We start from the raw sequence: 24,999 nt of genomic DNA, 5'->3' as shown, positions 1-24,999 counted from the left end.
AGTGCCACTAACATGGCACCTGTCAGAGCCAAGCAGCACTGACAGGGTACACTTGGTCCCGGACACGGACCGGCACCGCTGCCGCTGTCGCTACAGGACTCGCCCTGCTGTCTGAGAACAACAACCAAAGGCAGATTGGGCAGCAGGCTGTGGAAGACATTTGCATGTTCCAGTGAGTTTCAATGGCTACCTCTGGTCTAGACTGAAAAACTGAGAATCTTTTGTTTTGTTTTTTTTTTGGAGTGGAAACATAAAGATAATTCCATATAAAGAAAAATAAAAGCAGTTAAGCGGGTAAAACTAAATATTTATGGGTCATCCTGAGTCCCTGTGATATCCGTCACACTGTGAAGAGCCAAGCGTGGGGCCCGTTTAGCACGTAGGTAGATAGACACTAACCAGTTGCTTTAATTACATTTCAAGCCTGGGAGGCTGAACGACTCTGTGCTCTGTTGTTCCTCTGGCTTTGGGAGATATTCTCAAGAGATTCCATCAAAAAGCCACGGAGACAGCAAATTAGGTTTCATTACATGCACTGGTCGATTCATTTAAGTACTACATTATGCATACACACACAAACATACAGACACATACACACATACAAACATGCACACACACACACACACACGCACACACGCACACACACACACACACACCAGCAGCCAGGTCCTTGAATATAACAACAACCTAATAAATATAAAGGGCATCTACTTCTCTTCAGGATGGTAGATGGCAGAGGGGAGGACAGGGGAAGAGAGGTGTGGAATAGCTCCTAGGCCATCCCTCAGAGACTTCCTGACAGACTGACAGATGACATGTAAAAATAAAAACTTGATGACAGACACCTGTCCGTGTCAACCTCCCTGCACCTCCGGCTAATTTCCCTTCCTCTCCTCCTCCTCAGCCTGTCTCTCTCTCTTTCTCTCTCGCTCTTCTGCAGCATTCCTTCCCATCTTAGCAATGACTCCTGTATGTTTTATAGGTCATAATAATAGATGTTGGTTTGGGTTTAATATTTAACTAATACCTTACTTAATAATCACTTAGCAATTAACTCTTACGTCATATATGTGGGGAAATGGGAACAGTGACTATAATATGGACAGCTATCTAGTATTGAAAGAAATGTAGATGTCACCCATCAAAACATAAGAATTTATTATGGACAGTAACATCATAGTGGTAATGGACACATTTTGGGATAAAAAAAAGGATTGGAAGATGGAGAGAAAAAGACAAAGCATCTTCAATTTACACTTTTCACATTTGCAACTTGACCTAAACTGGCACTGTGCTATACCTTTTATCACTCTTTAAGTCTGCGTGTAGCTTCATGTCTGACAGGACAGGCAGTAGTCTCCTACACTTCCTGCTTTTGTTCCTCATCTAGACAAATCAGTCATCCTAAGTAATATGAACAACATTTACAAGCAACAAAGTGACAGTTGTGTTATTGCTGCGTTCGCTCAGTTAGTTTTACCCTAGGCAAGGGATGTACTTTCAGACACCGACTGACGAAATGATGTGTGTTCTCCTCCACTCAGCAATTATTAGTCAAAGCGGTCTGCATGAACAGCTTTTGCCTAAGACACGGAGAGCCAGCTTGTACTGTGCAGAGATGTCTTGTTACCTCTGCTCCGAGGTTGAAACTGGGGGTCACAGTGAGTCCTTTGTGCAAGCAGGAGGCCCGCCTGTTATCGGTAGTGATCGGAACATTTGTATATTCAAATAAGATAGGGGTCACATTCTGCCGCAGTTCGTCTCCCGGTATGCTCATAATGTTTTTAATGCGTATGATTATGATGCCAGGGCAGAGGTTCCAGAGGAAAAAAAACAACTCCTACAGGGATGCAGCTGGAGCAGAAAACAAACTTATTGAAGGATCGCTTTCCCCCCCCCCCTCCACAGCTGAAACAACACTGGTTCTTGGAGGGGAAGGCCTTTGTGTAATTGGTAATCACTTTGACACCCGGCCAAGGAAAAGAAACTGTGCAATGCGTCATAAAAGGCCCAGTCTTTCCCGAACTTCTCATGGATATCGCTCCACAACTGGAAAGACAGGAAGATCAAGGGCTAGGGGTTTGGAGGGTCGGTTAAGTTTAAATGAATAGAGGTCTGATTAAGACAGTGGTTTGGGTATTAGGGTTTAGAGATAGTGTGTGTTTGTGCGTGTGTGTGTGTGTGCATGTGTGGGCGGGTATGTGTGTGTGTGCGTGTACACTCATTGTCTCTAAGGTCACAGTGCCTCTAGCCAGTGAGAGCAGGAAGTTCGGCCTTCTCACGTGTAGTGCAGACTTTTCTGGAAAGAACACACCAACACAATGGAGGCCCACAAAAAGAGTTGTTTTCAAGGCAAAAGGATTTCCTGCCTACAGTGGTAGTAACGACATTAACAATGTGTCCACGAGAGACAGAAAGCGAGAGAGAGCATGAAGATTACCTAGATATGTTGAGGGCATTCAGAGCGGTACGGATTATGTAAGTCATTACCTCTTGAAAGGAAACAAGTTACTCCAAACAGGAATCAATGCTGAAACCACAATATAGGAAAACAAGGGAGGGAATATGGAAAGAAAAACGAAAAGAAACAAAAGGTGTCCCACTCCATCTTTGACATGTGAGTATGCTTCACCTACAACAATTACCCTTATTCATGTAGCCATTTCTGCTGCCACTTAAGTTTAACTACACTGCTGAGAGACCCTTGGAAAAATGATAAAAAAAACAGCATTTAGGGAAAACACAAGAGGCTGTGGTTTATAAGTGGCAAAATACCCATATCTGTTTGTCAAAGGAAATAACAGCAAAGGGGCCAAACCCCAAACCTTTCCATGCAAAATGTTACTGATTAAATTAGAGCTAAGACAGTTCACATTTGTTATGTATTGCCCTCATGAGCAATTACATATAAGAATATGTCAAATTGCAAATCTTACCATGTAGGCCAAACATGACACCTTGAGCAGATCTGTAAGTGCCTGAATAGGTCTCTGATTAATTCGCCTTTTAGAGTGAGGGTGATACAAAAAGAAATAAGGCTGACAGAACATCTGGTTGAAAAACAAATGATCATTCCCATCATGGCCTCTGGTGAGTAGCGTAATGATGCTAAACATATACTTTCAAAGTGGCAGATGGGTTGAGCTATGGAGTGCCAACTATGCGGTGGGCACATATGAACTGCGGCCTCTGACTGGGTGGTGCTCAAGTGTTTTCTTAGTGTCTGATGAAGAAGTTCAATAAATTCCCAAACTCTGCAATATCAGCATAAAAGGGGTACAGTTTCCAACCACTGACCACCACATGTCTAACCCTGCAGCTATAAATTTGACTTTTAACACCTCTTTCTCACACAAAAGTCAAAACACAGAAAATCTCTACACACAGAGAGACACATAGATTGCCTTGGACATTGGAAATGTCATATGCCACTTCACATCGATCCAACTTCATGACTGTTTCTTGTTTCACCAAAATTTCACCTAACAATCCAGCAGCAATTTAATTTCATTCATATAAATATATACGTACATTTCAATATGGCGGTGTTAAATAACAACCTCTTCACTTTTGTTTGCTAAGGAACATGAATGAAACAGAAACATCTCTTTACTTCCCCTCTTATGCGAATTTAATGGGTTTTCATTCAACAGAAGACACAGTCATAAATAAATGATTGTTGACTTTTTAATTTTTCAGAGAGTTTAAACACACCATCATGAACAAACATGTCTCTGAATGGCCATGCATCCGCTCCAGAGGGGAGTTACAAAACTGAAAGAAGTAGCGCGTGGCAAATGACAGTAAGAAGAACAAAGTGTGTACGTGCAAAAGAGTTGGGAAATGAGCCCATGTGGTACAAATGGATGGAATTTCTGGAGCCTGAATTGAATAAATACCCGACCATCTCAGATACACATCCCTTGAAAGGACTTGATATGGTAGGCTATAAAATTGAAAAACACTGGCTTGACAGAGTTAACGATGTGTCCAAAAATACTTGTGACAAACAACCTGCTGCTCCAATAATATCTAAGATGCTGGGGAATTTAAAAAAAAACCATGTAATGACCCAACATTAACACAGGCTACATTAACGCAGTAATAAAACTGATGGATGCACAGCAGACGAAGACTACAACTGAACACAAATCAAAGGACATTCATTTAAAAGCCAACCATTTGTCGCCCTTTATGAAAACAGACAAGAGTTTTTTTTACCCCTACTTCAGTGTCATACCACTCAGGGACAATTTTGTGTCTACACAGCGCCACAAGACTGATTTACTCTGGGAAGACTCGAGACAGCAGTAAAGATGGCCCAGACGGTAGGCTAAGATATGACTGGATTACTCAGTGACCTTTGACCTCCTCGCCATTAAGGCCCCAGAGATTTCTGACCAAAGGCGAAAGATCAATGAACTGCGGGACAGTAATTACCCTTACTTACGGTGGCCCAAGGAATACAATGGGATTTCTATGAAGGTTTAGCCAGACTGTATTAAAATCATCATAAAAGGAAAGGAAAGAAACATGGATCAAAGTGAGTGGTACAAAATCGATTGGTGAACTCGGGCACTGTCTGCTCTTCCTCTTTCCATGGTTCACTTTAGCATGCTTTTAAACGAAACACCCTGAAATCTTGGCGGAGGATCGGATATCGTTAAACATAACATATGGCCTAAAAAATAAGTCTGGCTTATGTGTTTATGTGGATTAAGAAAGTTTCAGCACATAAAAGTAAGATCATAGCAGCTGAGACTGAGATGCCATGTAAAAAGGACAGCCAATATTTCCATGAGACCCACCACAGACTGTAGGACCACCACAGAGACGTGCCTTGAGCCAGCTAGTCCTCTGCAATAACGGCAGACAGACAGAGGGGAAAGTCTATTGGACAGTGGCCTACGGTGACAGATTGGGAATGGGCCCTCATTAAAGGTTATGGTATACACAAACATATACATAGCTAGTTTTTCCATTAGTGTAAAACCAAGTTATGAGAGAGGGGCACCGCTAAAGTTGAGTCTTAAGAAAAGCAATCAGGGTGGCACACACAGCTGTGCAGAGAATACTTCTCTTGTGTGTTCATATTCACTCCTGTACTGGTGGCAAACTAACACAGTTGATCTAGTAACTAAAGTGTGTGCTGCATGATTTAGAGGGTCCCAAAAGGAAATTATATGCTGTGACCCTAATCTGAGTCTCAGATTGACTGAAATCTGCTGATTAGCAAAAAAAAAAAAAAAACCTACAGCTGCATGGAATCAGAGCCATATTGTTTCTTCCCTTCATGTTAAACTGGAATATCTCATTGCCTTTGTTTATCTTCCATCTCATTATCCAAAAACAAAAACCACTTCCATAGATTGGGGGTGGGGGGCATTCAAACATTATGAGCAAAGAAGTTGCAATAAAGGCATATGTGAAGCAGGCATATATAAAGCAGGCCTGTAGATGGGTAAATGCCTCCTTCTCATTTAGACGCACTGTGGTTACATTTCTCTACCTTAATGTAACACAGAAATAAGATAATCCTAGTTAAATATATAAAACCATACGCTACCGGTATGTACTTGGCACACTTTCGCGCAAGTAATTGGAGAACCCACATAACCTAGTCCTAAATACATATCTTTTTTTTTGTAAAGTTGTGTTTCGTCTGTGAAAGGCTACACATCAATTGTGACTTCAAGTGCATATGTTTACATGCGCGCAACGTTCTAACAAGGGATATCGCAACAATGTGTAATTCTTAAGGGACTGAAAACAGACTGCCGACCGTCACCAAAAACGAATGTTTTTTTTTTACTTGGAACGTAGACTACAGAGTTGCCATTCTTTTACTTTGTATATGGGGCACAAAAGACTAAATTGTCATGTTGTTCTTATGAGGTATAACTTAAACGTTAAGTTATTAATTGATAATTACCAAATTTGACCAGAGCTTAAATGGCAGGATAATTTCATGATGGTCTCTCACAGTCTAGCATGACACAGAGCCCTGCGCGTTGCACGCTGTAACTTCATACGCCCCCTTGTTGGGGCAATGCACTTAGCTTTGGCTACATGTAGAGGTTGCCCGGACATGTTCTACAAAACTGTTTGACGTAGTGTAATGAAAACAACATTTATAGTTGTAAAACGTGAGAACGGTTGTAAAACGTTGTCCTCTTATGCGTTCATCTACTTATTTGTGAACAAAGTCGGCAGAATCCGCGTTCGGAAGGCTACTCGGGTTAAATTAAACATTGGATTTGCTGACTGTCTTCTGTTAGTGACACACAAAGAATAGCGTGGCGTATTAATAACTATTAAATAGAGTACGGAATATAATATAACACCCGAAACTACAACTTTAACAATTAAATATAGGCTATCCCGCTAGAGTCTGAACAGCTAAGCGGGTAACCAGATATTCAAAAACAATACGTAATCCCACAATGCACTGTTCTTCGCCTTACAGCATTACCTCATCCCATCAGCCACTGCGAAAGAAGAATCTTCTGGGTGGTCGTCTAGGCAACGCGCCTTATCAGAAGCGTTTGGCACGCCCATCATTTCGCCTCTAGCCAATAGGAGAGATCAGGCATGACATCATTGCTATTTTTAGAGTGGCAGCGGTAGCAGATAAGGTTTGCCTCCACGCTGTAAGAGCTCAGAGTATACAGAACTCACAAGAGAGCAGCGCCTAGAGCTAGGACGTTGCTCAAGTGTATGAAAACTTTTGGACTTCTGTCTAACAACGACTAGTAGTACTTGGGACGTTGAGTGAACGCTGCTTCAAAAGGTTTTCAACGAGGCACTTTCAAACAGCGACAACAACTTTGTTACAACAGTTCGCGGGACAAGGAAGACTTCGAAAGTTTGAAAATCACCGTGCCTGCGAGCACAGGATAGTCTACACAGAAAAGTTCTGGTTATAGGGACTCTACGAAGTTCCCAGCTCATTCAGTTGGGAAACAGAAGACGGACTTGATATCGCTCTCAGTCTGTAAGTGAAAGACAACTAAAAGAAAGTTTTGGTTTCTTTTCTATGTCTGTCAAGATGGAAACTACTTTCTACGATGACTCTGTGAACGGTGCTTTCACTCAGCACGACAATGCCAGTTATGGATATAACCCCAAAGCACTGAAACAAAACATGACGCTCAATCTCAGTGACCCTGCCGTTAACCTCAAACCTCACCTGCGCGCTAAAGCCAGCGACATACTGACCTCGCCAGATGTCGGACTGCTGAAGTTGGCTTCGCCGGAGCTAGAGAGACTCATCATCCAGTCCAGCAATGGTCTGATCACCACAACTCCGACTCCAACTCAGTTCCTGTGCCCGAAGAATGTCACTGACGAGCAGGAGGGCTTTGCAGAGGGGTTCGTCCGGGCACTGGCGGAGCTGCATCACCAACACATGCCCAACATGCCGAACATGCCCAACGTCACCTCGGCCCCACAGACGAGTATCAACAATGGTATGGCACCTGTTTCTTCAATGGCGGGTAGTACTGTTTACAGTTCAACCATGCGCGCTGACCCACCTGTGTACGCGGACCTCAACACGTTCAATCCTGCAATCAGCAGCGCACCCTCAGCAGTACCAAGTTACAGCACAGCCAACGCCATGACTTACACCACAACCCATCCACAGCATACGATCAACACAGAGCTCCCCGTTCAGCACCTACGGCTACAGGCCCTGAAGGAAGAACCCCAGACAGTGCCGGAGATGCCGGGTGATACGCCCCCTCTCTCTCCCATTGACATGGAGAACCAGGAGCGGATAAAGGCTGAGAGGAAGCGCATGAGGAACAGGGTCGCCGCCTCCAAATGCCGGAAGAGGAAACTGGAAAGGATCTCCCGGCTGGAGGATAAAGTGAAGAATCTGAAGTCCCAAAACTCTGATCTTTCCTCCACTGCGAACATGCTCCGCGAACAGGTAGCGCAGCTGAAGCAGAAAGTCATGAACCACGTCAACAGTGGATGTCAGCTCATGTTGACGCAGCAGCTGCAAACGTTTTGAAAACAACGAGTTGGCCTATGTGAGAGACTCGATCTAATTAAAATCGGACTCTTAAGGACAAAGTAAAAGGCTGTTTCTGTGAGCCGTAGAGAAGTTCTCTACAGGTGGCCAATGCAGGGACGGACTGGCCGAGTGCCTTGCACTCCCTCTGGGGCGCATTGGAGCTCGCTTGGACTCGTGGCTGAACTTAGCAAGCTGAGTCCGCTGGTGGGCAAAAAGAAACGGCAACAAACAGCATCAGCGATCCGTCCTGTTTCTCGCTGTTTCGTTTTCTTTGTTTTTGATAAAGACTTTGAAAATTAGACTTAACCTTGTTCACTTTGACCAAGTTGTGCATGGACCTAAGCTGTAAGGAGCAGTCCCAGTATTAGACATGAAAAAAAGAGAAGCAAGAATTGCAATAGACTTAGCTGCCTATGCTGTCGCGCCAATGGGAAGGCGTGTCAACAGTCTGAATTATTTTGATAAAAGCTGCCTGTCTTCTAAGTTACAATGTAATTTTTAATTCTCATATGTTATTGAATTGTTTGTCTTTAAGTTAGAGGAGCTTCAAAAGTTATTTCTCTTTCTCTAAAGCAGTTTAATGGGGTTTCACTCATTGTTATTTGTACATAAGATCAACTGGGAGTACTTAAGTTTACCATTTGTAATAAAATACAGTATAATTTTTTTATGTTTGTTTTCTGACCACCTCAGAAACTAATCATTATTTAAGAAATGTAATAAAGTATGTCCAACCATACAAAACAGCTTGTATTTGATTCTCTGTGTGTGTGTGTGTGTGTGTGTGTGTGTGTGTGTGTGTTCGCGCACGCGCGCGCGGTATAATCAGAAAACATGTCTGCACATGTATCAAGAGCCTTTTTAGCACCAGGTAAATTCCAATTTGCAGGCTTTTAGGCTGGGTGCCCAAAAAGTGACATTAGAAATAGTAGGAATGAAGTGAGTAGCCTATATCATTTGAATAACATTGATGTTGAAGTCCTTAGAAGATACAATACAATACTCACACATGGCTAAAAGGTTAATTTCTGAGAAATCCACCGCAAAAGCCATTCGTTTCATTTACTACTTTTATTGGTGCTATGGTATTGCTCTGTCTGTAGTTTCAATATCTATTAAACATTTGATCTTAGAATAGGCTTTTTAAAATTTGGAACTAAAGCAAACACATCAAGCACAGATGCAATAGATCAGATTTAGTGTTGAGATTCCACTAAAATGCACTAAGAGTGAAAAGTCGCTTGCCAAACGGTGACGTTAAGGAGTGAAGATTTTGGCTCTCTGTAAATAATCTTTGTAAATACAAACAGGTTTGGCCTAATCCAAACATTGTTCGACATACTGGAATTACAAGCTTTGTTGTTCAGATTTCATCAGTGAATTGCCCTGACAGAAATCCCCTCTTGGCATAAAAGTGACAATACTCACCTGTAGAAATATCGGAACCATTTTTGTATGCCTTTTTACAGTCTAGAAAGACATTTTGTATTCAGGTCAAGGATTTACATTAATATTGATCACAGCGTAAATCTGCTTTGATTTCAATCCCCAAATTTGGGATAACATGACATCATACCGGAAGATCGGTACTTAGCTAACCATATAAGGCAAGAGAGCGGTCGGAAGACCTACGTCACATCAGCAGCTAGTGGGCGTGTTTTACGGGAAGTGGAACTCCTCGCCCAATCTCCATACGTGTGTGTGCCTACACTTTGTCGCACTCCCTGCATTCCTAGCGGCATTCTTCGGGATTGTTCTGTTTCCTTAAAGCAAGCTACACAAAACTGTAGATAAACTCAGTTATTTCTGCTCAAACTTCTTGATTACACGTTCTCGTGTGACATGTTTTAGTATGTATAAGTGACAGTATCTTTATTAATAAACACGGACTAACAAACTAAAAGGTGCAGCAGAAGCGTTTGGAACGCAGCAGAACTGATCAAATCTTCCCATCCCATACAGTCCAAATCTTTATCTAATTGAGATTGAAAAAAACACAGCCATAGGGAACATGAATGTGTCTGGCCATTTTCAGCAAGCAAAACACAACATTACATTTTGATCAATGTACTCTCTCAGTCTTAGAAATGACAGATTTTATGATTTTGTGATAGGATATAACATGTACTAAATGAACAATTGATAATCTCTCAGATTAACTGTATATTTGTTTATTACTGGTGTCACAAACCATTGTTAGGTGTGTGTGGTTGCAACATGTAAGGAATCGGTAGTTCATGTATATCACAGTTAAGTCCTGAAACAAAATAATGATCGTAATATTTCAATGTTAAGGCATTGATGTCACTGATAAATGCCATTTCTACCTATATGTGCAGTTCTAAAGAACATTTAACTTAAAACCTATATTGTTTTTTTCTTATTATCATTATTAATGTATAGAAATTTGAATTGTTTTGTGCTAATATAAACTATTCACTCTTGAATTAAAGTACAAAAGCTAAATGTAGGTTATGACATTTAGATGCCTACATAGCTGCATGCCAAATTGGTGCTTTGTGGTCCATTCTTGAAGTGTCGTCCAACCTGAATTATGTTTACAGCCTGGGGTGTGGGGTGAACCAGGAGCTCAAACACAAACACAACACCACATCATAGTAACAGTCCTTAGAGACCATAGGCCACCACATTTTACTCTTGGGTAAAGCTAAAGTGCATTAGGTAAACCTACACAACCCCTAGGTATATGTAACAAGATAATCTATCATCCCTGGCATGAACATGAAGGGGGTATTTTTTGGATGTACTGAAGAAAACAGTACTGTCAGTATACTCATTTAGACTACATCTAAAAGCAACAAGCCTATCTCGTCTATTTACCTGGTTGCTGTGGGGATCTAGTACCTGGTGAGTACAGAACAAAGGCAAAAGTGAACACCCTATGAAACAGCTTCTGTTTAGCTTGCTGAGGTAGAAAGCTTACAGAGGGCAGGTGGATTAACATGCTTCACAGACACTTGTGAGGATATCACACACCATTCCGCTTATTCAACAGCCATGTCCTCAACCAAAACCACAGTCAACCCATATGCTGTTGAGGTCATCAAGACAAAGAAAGAGGAGCTGGTGGGAGGTATTTTGAACACTGAGGAATTACTAGACCTTCTCGTTGACCATGGCATCATCTCACATGACCAGAGGCTCCTCGTGTCCAGCATCCAAACACAGGAGGAGAGGAACTCCAAACTGCTGGACGTTCTCATCTCTCGTGGCGAGCGGGCGTGTAGGATCTTCTTTTACCCCTGTTTGAAAAGGGCTGAGCCTGACCTGTACCAGAACATGAGAGCCTATGCTGGGAGCGTGAATGAAGACATCCGTGATGCCCGCAGACAGCTGATTGGATACTTACTGGAGAGAGACCATCAAAGGCCATTTGCAGCGGCAAACACACAAAACTCAACGTTTAAAAAAACCTCCCTTAAAACATCTTCAAAAGTCAGCAAAAAGCACGAGGCAAAAAATGCTGAGATGAAAGAATGGGAGCCTTTAGAACCTGAGCAACAACCCAGTCACATCTTTACAGCTATTGCCAATGGAGATCTCAGCCTCCTGGAGGAGTTTTTAGTTGGCAAAGATGTGAACTCCATCAGGCAGGGCTCTGACAGCCTTCTACATGTTGCTGCTGAGCATGGTCTCCTGTCAATCATAGAACTCCTCCTGCAGAGTGGGGCCAAATTGGACGCTAGGGACCATCAGGGCCGCACCGCCCTTCACAGAGCAGCAGGGAAGGGCCATACCGCCGCTGCAATGTCACTTGTAATGGCAGGGGCCGACATCTACATTTGTGACAATGTTTCAAAGAGTCCTCTTCACCTAGCAGCACAAAATGGCTACCAGGACACTGTGCAGGCCCTAGTGAAGGAGGAGTGCAGGTATCTAAAGAAGCACACCACATTTCTCCACATGGCGGCAGTGCAGGATGACTCTGAGTTGGCTGAAGTGCTACTGAGGGCAGGGGCAGAGGTGGATTGTAAAGACAGCTGCAGGAAAACGCCACTGTGTTACGCTGTCAGCCGTGGGAATGAGAGAACAGTCGCAGTGCTTCTGCAGGCAGGTGCCCAGGTGGACTCTGATGCTATGGCCAGTGCATTTGACCTGAACAGTAAGTCCATGCTGAGACTCCTGCTTCAGAATGCTCCTGGGCAAATGACAGCGGAATCCATTCATTCTGCACTGTTCAGAGCTGTGGAGAGGAATCTGGGTGGGATAATCACAGCTCTTATAGACAGTGGGGCTGATGTCAACACCCAGAACAACCAAGGCTACACTCCTTTGCTTCTAGCTGCTGAGCTGGGAAACGTGGAGGCTTTCAAGGCCTTGGTGGGCAAAAAAGCTAACCTGGAGGGAAGACTGTCTAACTCAACAACTGCCTTACACCTGGCTGTTCAGTCTGGTAATGTGACCATAACACAGGTGAACAATCACATTTGATATATAAACTTTGTGGATTGCTGTTGGAATGTACTTATGGACTTTTAAAGTTATATCTTAATTTAAAGTGCAAGCTAAAGTTAAAGTATATGGCTTTTGTCTAAAGCAACTTACAAAAATATATTTAAAAGAAGTAATTTGAACAACAACAAAAATGAAAGCATAATGCGCATAATGATATTAATAATATCATATTATCAATATTGTGTGTAAAGCAATGTGTATTATTCATAGTGACCAGACAGCATTATCTTAATTGGTTATGGTAATTGTACTGAATAGCACATTCATTCAGAACTATTATAACTACTAACAGGTGCTCCTAGAGATGGGGATTGAACCAAACATTACCGGACCTAGAGACCAGACTCCCTTGCACATGGCTGCCATGCATAACCAGTCTGCACTGGTTGGCCTGCTGCTGCGTGCCGGGGCTCAGGTGAACGCTATCACTCAAGATGGACACACTGCACTCCACCTCGCTAGCCAGAGAGGCCACTCAGAGGTGGTGACCCAGCTGGTGAGGGTCAAGGCTGACCTCAGCGTGCGGGACAAGGAGGGGAGGGGTGCTTTGCACTGGGCAGCTGCCCAGGGAGAGGCCTCTGTGATCAAGCTGCTTCTCTCAGCCGGAGCAGACGTCAGTGCTACGGAGAAGGAGAAGAAGACCCCGCTGCACATGGCAGCTATGGAGGGAAAGGCTGAGGCTGTGTCTTCTCTGCTGCTGCAGGGTAAAGCCAAAGTGGAGGCTAAAGACATGGATGGCTGCACCTCTCTTCATTATGCTGCAGCCAACGGACACATAGAGGCCGCGACAGCTCTACTATCTTCTGGGAAAATCAAAAGTGTGGACAGCAAGAACACCTGGAGAAGGACCCCTCTACACGCTGCCTCCGAGCAGGGCCAAGAGGCACTAATGGAGCTGCTTCTCAGTGCTGGTGCCAAGATCAACGCTACAGACAGCAACAAGGACACGCCACTTCACTGTGCCTGCCGTACAGGGCACCTGGGCATTGTGCAAAGGCTCGTAAACTGGGCACACAAGGAGAAGGCAAACTTGCATGCCATCAATAATGTGAAGAAAACTCCCTTACAAGTGGCTGAAGCTGGGGATACATTAAATCACACACACATTGTTACTCTGCTGAAGAAGAAGATGTTTTTGATGAAATGAAGAGTTGTGGACAATATCTATGCATCAGCTAGTTGAAATTGTGTATGTATGTGCACTTTGCTTTTTAACTGGTCAACTGCAATGAAATGTAAAAAAAAAAAAAGATCTAAATTTGAATACAATTGACATATTTTGCTCAGTCTTATCTTAGTATTTGAATCATATGTAGGCCTATGATCATCTAAATAATAAATTCATTAAAAGCTACGAGAAACAAATAAGCATTGTGCTTGCTAATATTAGTCGCCAGATGGCGACATGTACCAGAGACGTTATAGGGACTTTGCTCGTACCCTCATTTTATATAGCTGACGATCTTATGTCATGTGACTGCCGAATAAGTCAGGTGATCGGTTGTTGATCTTTTCAAAATGATGGACAAGAATGGCTAGGAATGAAGAGAAACAGTACGGGAGGCTAAATCGGTTGTGGATTCAAAAGGAGAAAGAAGGCAAGATCAAGTAGATCCTTACAAATTCAACCAAACTTTCATTGAAACATGAGTTGTTAAAGTGTATTAGAGAGGGGACAAAAAACATGATAGCCAACTTTAGTTACCCAGGGAGCTAACAAATTAATGTTGATGATGCTGTTTCATATGCCATTCCATCTGATGGTTTAGTATTAGTATCCCTACACTAGGCTACGACTTTGTAGCGATTACATAACATCATATCAGCCGTAGAATTTGTCAAGCTTTTCTCAATGCGAACTTAATTAGCTTCAGTGACCAGGTCCTAGTGATTACCTTGCAATTGTTCATTCTTGTCATGTTTTTCATATACCAGAGGGCCGTATCAAAGATGTCCACACTAGACCAAAACTTGTGAGTAAACTACGTGTTCCAGATTAATCGGAATCATTGTTATACCAACCTGACTAAACTTGTGTTACTTCAGCTTTATTCACTATTGATTGCATTGCAGCCAACACTCAACTCTGCCGCTGCTGTGAAAAAGTGGATGCCAAGCATCAAGGATGAAATAGAATACTATTTACAGGTAAAAGGGTTAAGGGCAGTTTTTGCTCACGGCAAAAGACCACGTGTGCCATCTAATGGTGAAATGTTTGAAAAGGAAACTAGTACACTTCCTCAGCTCTATTTAGCAACCATAGATCTCTGACGCTTTGAAAGAGACATTTCCCTTATAGAGGCATTTCCCCCATCGCTCTATTTAGTATGAACTGTAGCACAGTGAGTCTTTTGCTCCTTTTTGTTTCATGCGAAACGGTGCGTCACCATCCTCAATGAGGTGTAATTTGACTCTCCTTGTCACGTTACTTGCCCCAAAAGAGGATGAGGTTTACCCAAAGATGCATACATACTACTTTTTCCCTGTTATTTCACATTACCCCACATGAGGTTTGTAACCATGCAACATTTTGAGAATTTCCCCTTAGACTCCCATTCGGCAGAAGTTTCCGGGCTATCAAGACCAAACCTCGCGCCACCTGAACAGTTTTTTCCCCACGGCAGTGGGCTCACACACACACACACATATATACACATTTACACAAATGCACTACAGCGTAAATTATTTATATACTGCACTTTGCTAATTCCAATTCACTGCATTTTAGCCCTGCATGTGCCCAAATTATTTTGTATTATTTATTATTCTATCTTGTAAAACATTTATCTTTTATTCTTATTTTTGCTATTTTGTTAGTATGTTATATGTTTTATGTCCTATGCACCAACCACACCAAGTTAATTTCCTGTATGTGTAAATAAACTTGCCCATTAAAAAGAATTCTGATTCTGATTAATGCCACACCACTGGTTTCCATTGACAGTAAATAATAGGTTGCTACAATTGTAACGGTAAAATCCATGATTTTCATCTTGGTTACTTCATCATGGGAGAGGTGTGTTCATTTTGAGCTGAGTCTAAGAGCTACCACTGAAATTCATCTCTTCCTGATCACACTAATAACTCCTCTTGGTGCAGCAATCCCAGCTGTCCCACTATCCGGAGAGAAAGATTGCAGAGTTCAAGCTCCACATCGAGGCGCTAGAGAGGGAGTACAAACGCTTCCTCAACAAACTCCGTGCCCTCAACCCCTCCGATAAGCACCATCCCTGGAAACCCAGAGCCTACGCCAAACGCAGACAGGACTTTCCTGATACTCCTGATGGTACCTCCCATTTGGTTTATGTTTGTGTTTTTTAAAAGTCTAATCTATTATCGTGTGGAAATATCCTTCATAATCTGTGTGCAGTGCATCAAGTGCAGTGCATCACAGTGAAATTGAACCCACTAAAAGTGTTTACTGGTACGTCTTATGAAACTATCACAAATTACTTCTCAGCCTTGTTTATTCCGCACAAAAAATAGATTAAGATTAAAAGTAATTTTGGTCATTACTGACATTTGGCTAAAATATCTCTTTCACAGAAAAAAGATTGTGCACTCCGGACCTTGCAGTCTCAACCAATCAGGCAGACATTGCACAGGAGGACCAGAGTTGCAGTGCAGGAGTCCAGCAACTATCTGAGCCCAGCGCCACTGTAGACCTACCCAACCAGGACCAGCCTCTGGCTTTTGACCGGACGAGACTGTCAGTGGCCGTGGCCGGGTACCGGGGCCCACTAGCAGGCCCGCAGCAAACTGAGAGGCTGTCTGAGGTGCTATTTTCCGGCCTGCCTAACCTCCACGGCTCCCTACAGGCTCAGGCTAGAGCAGCTCAGAGCGGCTCAAAGGAGGAGACGGAGAAGACCCTCAGCTCTGAGTCTGGCCCACACAGCACGTCTGATGTGCTGGGACTTGGCTGCTACTCATCCTCCGATGAAGATTTGTAGCTGTCCGTTACGCCTTCAATGACAAGAGGAACATTAATTCAGTGTGCTCTAGAACTCAGTGCTCAAATGGACTAGCCTTTAGGTGTTCATTGATTTGCATTGGTGTGTCCTTTTCTTCCTGAATTACGTTAGTGGTTGTTTTCTCTCCGGGTTGAAATTTCATATTGGGGAAGAAGTAAATAAAGCAGTACTGATGCCAACATGGATTAACATGGAGATGAAATTGTTTGCGTGCACAAATAATGGTCTCAATGGAAGAACTGCAATCTTGTGGTCTGAATCAAAATGGGGCTTTCACAATGACACAACACGGTGTATGAATCAAACAGTCTCTGTCACCACAGCATATTGAAATTTCTCATCACAGCAGACCTCTAACTTAAGAACTGCTGATTCAGATGGAGTTCCGAAAAACTTTGCTCCTCTCAAACGTTACTTGTTACATTCAGAGAGAAAAAGGAGCCTGTGAAATGTAACGCACAACCGCAGTCCCAACCTCCAAAACCCCTTCGTTCCACCTCTGCAGAAGGGACCGAGTTCGGGGAAATGGTCTGCCCTTTGAGCTGACGGAGCACAAGCGCTGCTGCAGCAGAGGTGCCGGTGGTGGTGGAGAGGATGGGGGTGGGGTGATGATGGTGATGTAAGCTGAGCATCAAAGCAGGACCCCAGTCAGTGAAAGCAGTGGTCAGGACTTCCTAAGGTGCTAGAGGAGAAATGAAACCTATGGTGGCACACACACATAAAGGAACTGCAACAGGAGTTTACCTGTAATTCAGTATCAGTTTCGACATTTATACCTGAATGTACCTAGGTGGACTGGGGGGTTGGTGGTTTGCAACACTTTGAGTAACCTTTAAAATGATTCTAAAAGTTAACTTCATAAGACAGCTGTAACACCACAGGTTGTCTATACATGTGCTACTAATGTTGTCTACAGAGACGTTTTATTAGGCAGGGTTTATGCATAAGTGATTATTTACCAGTCTCTTTTCACATGGCCAACTCATCATATTGCTTCATCCTAAATGCTTGAAAGCATGGTTCTGATTTCCCCTTATTCAGATGCGGAAGGGCCACAGTAATATTTCCATAGGAGGTAGTAACACCTATGGAAATGGGTCAAAGATGCGTCATTCAGGACGTCAAGCCCCATTTTGAGAATTTGGTGGAAATGTATGTGATGACAGCTGAGGAAATCCTCTTTGAGGGCATGCAGGGAGAGAGACTGATCGAGAGAAAGCTAGACAGAAAGCATCACGTTGGAGTCACCAGTCATCCTGTTCCAAAAAGCTGAGGCATGGCTGTGCAGGGCGGAGACTGAGTCAGGGTGGTGCCTCTCTCTCATCTCAGTTAGACCACGACACACATGCCCGCCCCCTCAGGCTCCATCAGAGTGCTTGCAGTTCTCATGCACCCCAACCCCTAACCCCTCCGTTCAGCCTTTCCAGGCCTAGGGTGCAAACAGCAAGACTGAAAGTGCACTGTCACACACTGAGCACCGTTTAATGTGGCGAACGTAGTCGGCTAGCTTTTACCGAAACTGTTGCTTTGACTTTGCGGCATCAATGTTTACAAACACACACACACACACACACATACTCCTTCAAAAGGCTACTTAGTAGCTATTACACCCCAAGGCAACACCGATCTATGTCAGATGGTGAAAAGTAGCCAGAATGAGAATGATTTAGTCTCAAACCCCTCTGCTGTCATTCCTGAGAAATGTCGGAAATCATTGGCAGGCCAGGACATCATGGTAGGTCAACCAAAATGCTCCTTTGTAGGTTATTTCCATTCAAAAGCCAGTTCAAAAGGGCAAAACAGGTCCTAATCAGCTTGTCAAGTCTAGCAATGAGAGATACAGATATAATTAAACATAATATGGTGAAAACCATTTGAAATGTAGTAAAAAAAACATTGAAATGGGTGCTGCAAGGTAAACTGTCTTGAAATAAATTTCTGTACCTTTCCCTGTTGCATCTATTGATCAAAACTCATTTCCTCTATGTGGTAAAAATGACCTAAATTATTTTATAGACCAAGAGGCCCCTTTCAACAGAATTTTAATAAGGTGGTTGACCAGAGTCTGCAGACAAGAAGATGCATGTTGAGGCAAAAAAAAAACAGTGGGTGGAGCTTGAGCTATAAGAGATCAGCTTGTCTTGTCTTAAAGCATAGGTGAGAACACACACTCCTCTCAGAGCACACTTGAGCACACACACAGACACAGACACAGTCCAGACTCAAATCTTCAGTCATGAATGGGAATGTGGCAGGCCAGCACCCTCAGGTGTTCATGGTGGAAGGCAGAGACAGGAGGCAGGTGCACCCGCAGCAGCACCCACCCAGGATAGACCCTGGCCTGGTGCCTTGCTGGACCTTCCCTCCTGCTCGAGATAAGGCAAGAGGCCATCACTCATGGTCTGGCCTGATCACCATACTGGTCATGGTGCTGGTGCTGGTCTTTGCTGCATTGGCCCTCGGTGCCTTCCAGATCCAGAGTCTGCAGAATCAACTGGCAGACCTGACAAAGGTGAGTGCAGGGGGGGGGGGGAGTACTTGCTTGTCCTTGATTATGACACTCAAACTTTGGAACCTTGTAATGGTCAATTGCAAATGCAATGTTCAGATTTTCAGATGCACAGGTGAAAAGTAAAAGGATCTCTTTGTGTGTGTAAAGCGATTTTAAAAGAGAACTTGACTTCAGGAAGGTGGGGGGTGAGGGGGCAGGTGACAGGCAAGTGTCTAGTGGGTGATCATATTACCATATGTTGTGCCAAAGACATTGTGGGTGCACATGGGGTACGAGCAGCTGAATGGAATTTCTAGGCAGGTGGCGGCTTTTTCTTCTTCTAATGCTTTGACATTTAAAGGCTGCAGCCGAGCCCAGTACACCAAGCCTGTGGTCACCAGTCCACAGAAACAGGATTTCCTGATTCTTAAGACCTCTCATAGCTACTGTGTAACGTGTGAAGCTGCTGACTTTCAGCTCCTTTCTGACAAAACTAGCAATTTCAAACACATGCAACCTAGGTTGAGTCATCTACTAGCCTACTGATATATTGTTAACTATAGGCCTACTCAATTCTAAACAAACTTCATATTAACATAATTTTACTGTATTTGTACATGTTCTTATCTGTAAAGTATAACATATGAAATTGTAAAATATCATATGATTTCTTTCTGTATAAAAAAACATTTACTGACAAAAAACATTATTTTTACACTGTCATATAATTGTAATTACATTTGTAATTTTAACTGTATTGTATTGCATATTCTTACTTTAAAATTAACATTTGTGTTTGGTTCCGTATTTAACTTTAGTTTTAATGTAAATCAAACACTGTTTCATTGTTTTTCTATTAACACTTTTTTTAAGGTCATTTTATGTGATGTGGTTTTGTAATTTAAGTCTGTCTCTTTCTGTTTGTTTGATGTCAGGATGTGAATAGTGACAGTACCATCACTGCGCCTCAACGTCAAATTGGTGAGTATCAGCTTATCATGTTGATCACCAGCTGTGGCCAGACAAGGGACACAAGTTTCACCTCAGCTTTGTCAAGCTGAGCGTAGTAGAATTGGCCTACAAACCGACATTTTAACTAGCCATACTACACAATATAGAGGTGAGAACCTCATTAGTGGAACTTTCAGTCCCCTGCCTCAGTCGGTAGCCTACTCTTTTGTGTCTCCCACCCTTTCAGACTACATGTCCGCTCTTGAGATTCATAAAACTTCATGAGCCATATTCAGCATTTGATAGGGCTACCGTTCACCATTAATGTTTGTATTTACTTTTCAAGTACTTCCATTTTGGTTTAATATATGCTGTGGAAAGAGATTGGCTTCACTGACAGCCATCTTCCTTTTTTTTTCAGGTTTCCTTGAAGACGTGGGTGAAGATGAAGAATGTAAACCTGCAGCAGCACATTTAACAGGTAAAGTCTTAAAGTCTCCCATCAAGTATGATGTTCTCCACCAGCATTGCTCAAATGTGTGATTGATTCAGCACAGTGGTTCCTCCACTGAAAACACCACTCCCTCCCTTGTTGTTCCTGCAGTTAACACTGAGAGGCCGGCAGACCATAAGACGCTGCAGTGGGAGTCGAGACATGGCCGGGCATTCACCAAAGGACTCCTGTACAGAAATGGCGGCCTCCAGGTCAACCGCACCGGCCTGTACTTTATCTACTCCCGCGTGGAGATTCTGGGAAATCAGTGTAGCAAAGCCAGATTCATCTCTCACACTGTGTTTGTGCGGAGGAAGGGCAGCTCCCCCATAACCCTTATGGAAGGGCACAAGATGGGCTACTGCGATGAGACTAAGAGACAATTGTGGACCTCCGAAAGCTCCTTAGGCGCAGTGCTGAAGCTCAGGCAGGAGGATTGGGTTTATGTCAACGTGTCCGTTCCTGACCTAATCAATCGCGCTAACCCTTATGGAAATTACTTTGGACTGTATCAGATCGTCTGAATGTGGCAATGTGAGAAGGTGAATTTCCTCCCTTCTCACTGGGGCAAGAAAAGGGCCTTTGCCCCTTTAAGACACTTTGACTCCCCACCGTAATGGTTGGTTCCGTGCTCCCCCACATCAATGGTGGGATCCAATTTAGCCCAAGTGGCTGCCCTATGTCAAGGGTGCCTCAGGCAAGCATGAGGGAGGACTGACTGAGAGAGTTGTTGGAGAGAGGCAGTCGACAGCCGACAGCCTGGCAAAAGGACTTTGGGAGAAACGAGTGTGCTGCTTTCCCTGTTTACATTTACATTTAGTCATTTAGCAGACGCTTTTGTCCAAAGCGACGTACAAGGGAGAGAATAGTCAAGCTACGAGCAATAGAACCTGGTGTAACAATAAATACTACTTTACATAAGAAATATAACAAAATGAAATAAAAGAAAAAAAAAAGAAAAAGAAGTGCAGAAATGTAACTGCTGTAGTTGCAAGTTACGCACTAGTCGAAGTGCCAGTGTTTACCGGCGTGAGGTGAAAGGCAGTACGTGTCTAGATGTGTGGACACTGTTAGCTTTGTTTTGTTCCCTTGTTTTGTATGCCTTGTTCTGTGTGCCTTGTATTTGTGCTTTGTCTCTGTACCGTGTTTGTGTGCCTTGTGTGTAGTGTATGTAGGGATTTTGTTACGAGGACCAGTGTATATACTTAGCTCAGGTTAGTCTCTGTGCCTAGGTTTGGGGCCTGGCTTGGGCCGAACAGGTGCCGGTGATTGGGCCTAAGTACAACAAGCAGGTGCCCAGGGTGCAGAGTACTGCAGTACCTGTAAGTATGGCCGGTATGTTTGATTGGTTGTTTGTTTTATTTCATGGGCACATGTGTTGGGGTTAGTCCTCGTTGTAAATAAATATATATTTTTATGACAACCACCATCTCCTGCACTGTTCTTCCCCATCTTCACCCAGTCCAGTCGCGACATCCCTAACAAGTACGTGGGGTGACCGTCCGGTCTTTCACAGTGGGCCTGACTCGCTCACTCTCTGTCCACGAATCAAAAGTTTGCTTGTGCTAATGTGTTGTAACATTAGCAGCTAGTTGGAGTAGCAAGTAAGTAGAAGTCATGACAATGAATGTATTTTATTACTGCATATGCACTGGCATTGAAGGGGTGAAATGGTCACATTTACTTTGCATATGCAGCAAGGAAACTGTGAATGAGATGATTGGAACACTAAAGGGCTACTGAATGAAGAGTTAAATATGTATTTATTATTTTTAGATCTTTGGTCTGCATGTATATATTTGGAAACCCCAAGTCACACAAATGAAACAGATTTGTAAATGAAATGTTGTGTGGTCCTTTTGAAGTTACCAGGTATTTCTATTAAATCAATTTGATCCAATAAAACAAGTTTGACAAAGTTTTTTCAGTGAGTTCTATTGCCTCTAGCAAACTTCATGTTTTCTTTTACAATGACAAAGAAAAATGTCCTTTGAAGTGGGCAACGCAGACAGCACATGAGACTGCCAACTGCAGCAGCACCTCAGAATATCATCCAATTTTTGGTCCACAGTTCCACCACACAGAAATCAGTACTTGTTAATGAGACTGTGGGTAGACACTGAATGACAAATGGAAAGTATGGAAACACCTCATTCATTAACATTTCCAGTGTCCTCTCTCTCTTCATATCACATGAAGTAATATGTTGAAAACAAGTGTCAGATGTGCTGAAGTGAACTTAATCAATTGTGCTTCATGTGCTGTGACTTATGACAGATGCTGTGTGTACCTGCCTCTTCTGTAAATAGAGGCCCATGACAGGCTTCTAGGGTTAGATTTCTCATAGTTCTTTAAATAGTGTTTAGTGTGGCACTAGGCTACCATTGCAACCTTGCTGTTGCCCTCGACAATCTGCAAAGACCCCTGTCTTTTGCAAATGCTCACACACACAGAGACACAAAGACACAGTTCTGGTTTCATTTTGACGTCGAACATGGGGGGTATGCAGTCGATGCGCTGTCAGCTTGGAGTGTCTCTGAGCTTCCTTCCTGTGTCAGTGTAACTGATTACCTGTGGTGGGCATCTGTTGCTCTGCATAATTCTGAGAATGATTTCCATTTTCAGCCGTGTTCCTGTCAGACGGTCTGTCCCCTCTTCTGTCGTTTGTGTCAGTCTCTGAATCTGTACTCACGTGAAAGTCAGTAGCTGTGGGAGTTTTTGCTCTCTCCATAACATAAACATGTTATTTTTCTAAATCTCTAAATCCACAGTCTCTTTGAGTCTGATTTAACACTCTGGGAGCACACACATGTACAAACAAATGTATATAGCGATGTACAAACTAAAAACAAATGTTTATCTGTAGTAGAAATCACTTTGGATTAGAAAGCCTGCTAAATGAATAAAGGTATATGTGTCTCTGACCGGCCTTTTCTGTCACATAACTTCCTGTCATAACAGGTGTATCTGATGTTCCATGGCTTGTAGTGTGGGACTGTGGAAACATCAGCCCCCATCCCTCCCCCAACATTAACCAGAGACAGAAAGAGACCTCAGGGCAGAGGAGGTGATGAGTGACCACTGAGGGGGTGAGGGTCAAACGTGGGCACCCCCATGTCACAGCAACATTTTAACATTTTTAAATGCAGGGTTTTTCTTTTACCAGTGTTGCGATTTGTGTGGTAAGAACAGAAGGCTGTCAAATGGTCCATTTCAGATATAAGCATGGCATATCATTGTCTGTTGAAACCGGAAAGGTTTTGAAAGGTTTGGTCTTTTAACAGGTATATGCGTATTTATGGCCAGACCTGAACCACATTTTGAAACACATTTTGTCTTTTCCTTTCGATTCCAACCACAGCGGTGTGTAAGAAAGAACACGAACAGACCTCATTTTCATATCTAATCCAGAGGTTTTGTATGAGAGTATGTCTGAGGGTTTGATGTGTGTTTAGTCTGCTTTTGTCTTGACATACCCCCACTGTAATTCACAAGTGCTTTTGCTGTTGGAGTGGTGTGAGTTCAACGTTTATCGGATTTAATGCCCATGTAATCCTATGGGTCAGACTGACCTGTTTGAGTTTTTGGAAATACAGACACAGCACTTTATTACAACCAACTTTTGAAAATGGTAACATGGAGTGAACAGTAATGTAACTTGTTACAGCAGTATTTACTGAAATTGAAAAGGATATTGTGTGTGTGTGTGTGTGCGTGTGTGTGTGTGTGTGTGCGTGTGTGTGTGTGTGTGTGTGTGTGTGTGTGTGTGTGTGTGTGTGTGTGTGTGTGTGTGTGTGTGTGTGTGTGTGTGTGTCATATGTGCCTATGGCAGTAAGTTTGTGTGCGTGTGTGCCAAGTGACAGACTGCCATGATGCTCTCGAAACTCGCTCTCTCTCTCTCTCTCTCTCTCTGAGTGTGTGTGAGAGAGAGAGATTGTGTGTATGTGTGTGTGTGAGAGAGAGAGAGAGAGAGAGAGAAAGAAAGAGAGAGAGAGAGAGAGAGAGAGAGAGAGACCACATAGCTGACAAGTAGGTCACATTGCTGGAAACAGCTACTGTCCTCCTTGTGCATATTAGCCAGCCGTGCTCAGGAACTAAGAACATAAACTTACTTCAAATTGGCCAGTATGATGGTTCTAAAAATGTATTTCATTCAGTAATTTTTCCTCTGTGTTGATGATTATCATTATTATCATAATCATTATTACGATTGCAGGAAGTTATCACATTTATGAGAAGGTAACTACAAAAAATGTAACAAATAACTAATATATCAAAATGTGTAAATTCTTTGAATGTCCAGATTATAGCTACGGGCCTAGCAGGAAAGTACAGAAGGCACCTATTGTTATTGTCATGTACTACCAGTTTTCAAAAGTTTTTTTTTTTTTTTCAAAATTGTAATAGCCAACAAAAGTAGTGCATCACTGCATGATACCACTCTGCAGCTTATCTAGAATGGACGGAATGTCTGAATTCATTGTTTGTCTAATAACCACACAAAGAGTTTCCTCTGCCATGTGTTGGCATTGCCTCTTCACCAGCTAACTGATATTGAGGAAATTGTCACTATTGGGACTGGGATGTTCGGCTTCAG

At 42.9% G+C, this 24,999-nt stretch overlaps 4 protein-coding genes across 4 annotated transcripts; all 4 read left to right on the top strand.

The window, feature by feature from the left end:
* Positions 1-6,620: 6,620 nt before the first annotated feature.
* On the top strand, positions 6,621-8,759 carry jun (Jun proto-oncogene, AP-1 transcription factor subunit). The gene has a single exon (XM_042706671.1). The coding sequence runs from the start codon at positions 7,037-7,039 to the stop codon at positions 8,015-8,017; it is 981 nt and encodes a 326-aa protein (XP_042562605.1). The 5' UTR covers positions 6,621-7,036; the 3' UTR covers positions 8,018-8,759.
* Positions 8,760-10,431: 1,672 nt separating this feature from the next.
* LOC122131953 (CARD- and ANK-containing Inflammasome Adaptor Protein) lies at positions 10,432-13,746 on the top strand. The gene is made up of 2 exons (XM_042706674.1): positions 10,432-12,454; positions 12,789-13,746. The coding sequence occupies exons 1-2, from the start codon at positions 11,039-11,041 to the stop codon at positions 13,641-13,643; spliced, it is 2,271 nt and encodes a 756-aa protein (XP_042562608.1). The 5' UTR covers positions 10,432-11,038; the 3' UTR covers positions 13,644-13,746.
* Positions 13,747-13,954: 208 nt separating this feature from the next.
* On the top strand, positions 13,955-16,652 carry si:dkey-86e18.1 (uncharacterized protein LOC557342 homolog). Its single transcript, XM_042706673.1, has 5 exons — positions 13,955-14,094; positions 14,432-14,469; positions 14,570-14,644; positions 15,596-15,782; positions 16,043-16,652. The coding sequence occupies exons 1-5, from the start codon at positions 14,028-14,030 to the stop codon at positions 16,444-16,446; spliced, it is 771 nt and encodes a 256-aa protein (XP_042562607.1). The 5' UTR covers positions 13,955-14,027; the 3' UTR covers positions 16,447-16,652.
* A 133-nt stretch (positions 16,653-16,785) lies between these two features.
* Positions 16,786-22,234, top strand: faslg (Fas ligand (TNF superfamily, member 6)). Its single transcript, XM_042706672.1, has 4 exons — positions 16,786-18,979; positions 19,894-19,939; positions 20,331-20,390; positions 20,514-22,234. Exons 1-4 carry the CDS (start codon positions 18,704-18,706, stop codon positions 20,924-20,926), a joined length of 795 nt encoding a protein of 264 aa, XP_042562606.1. The 5' UTR covers positions 16,786-18,703; the 3' UTR covers positions 20,927-22,234.
* The last annotated feature ends 2,765 nt before the right edge of the window (positions 22,235-24,999 follow it).

The sequence above is a fragment of the Clupea harengus genome, unplaced genomic scaffold (genome assembly GCF_900700415.2).
Source record: "Clupea harengus unplaced genomic scaffold, Ch_v2.0.2, whole genome shotgun sequence".
Classification (NCBI taxonomy): domain Eukaryota; kingdom Metazoa; phylum Chordata; class Actinopteri; order Clupeiformes; family Clupeidae; genus Clupea; species Clupea harengus.
The sequence above is the reverse complement of the archived record's forward strand: the minus strand, read 5'-3'. Positions and strand labels throughout refer to the sequence as shown.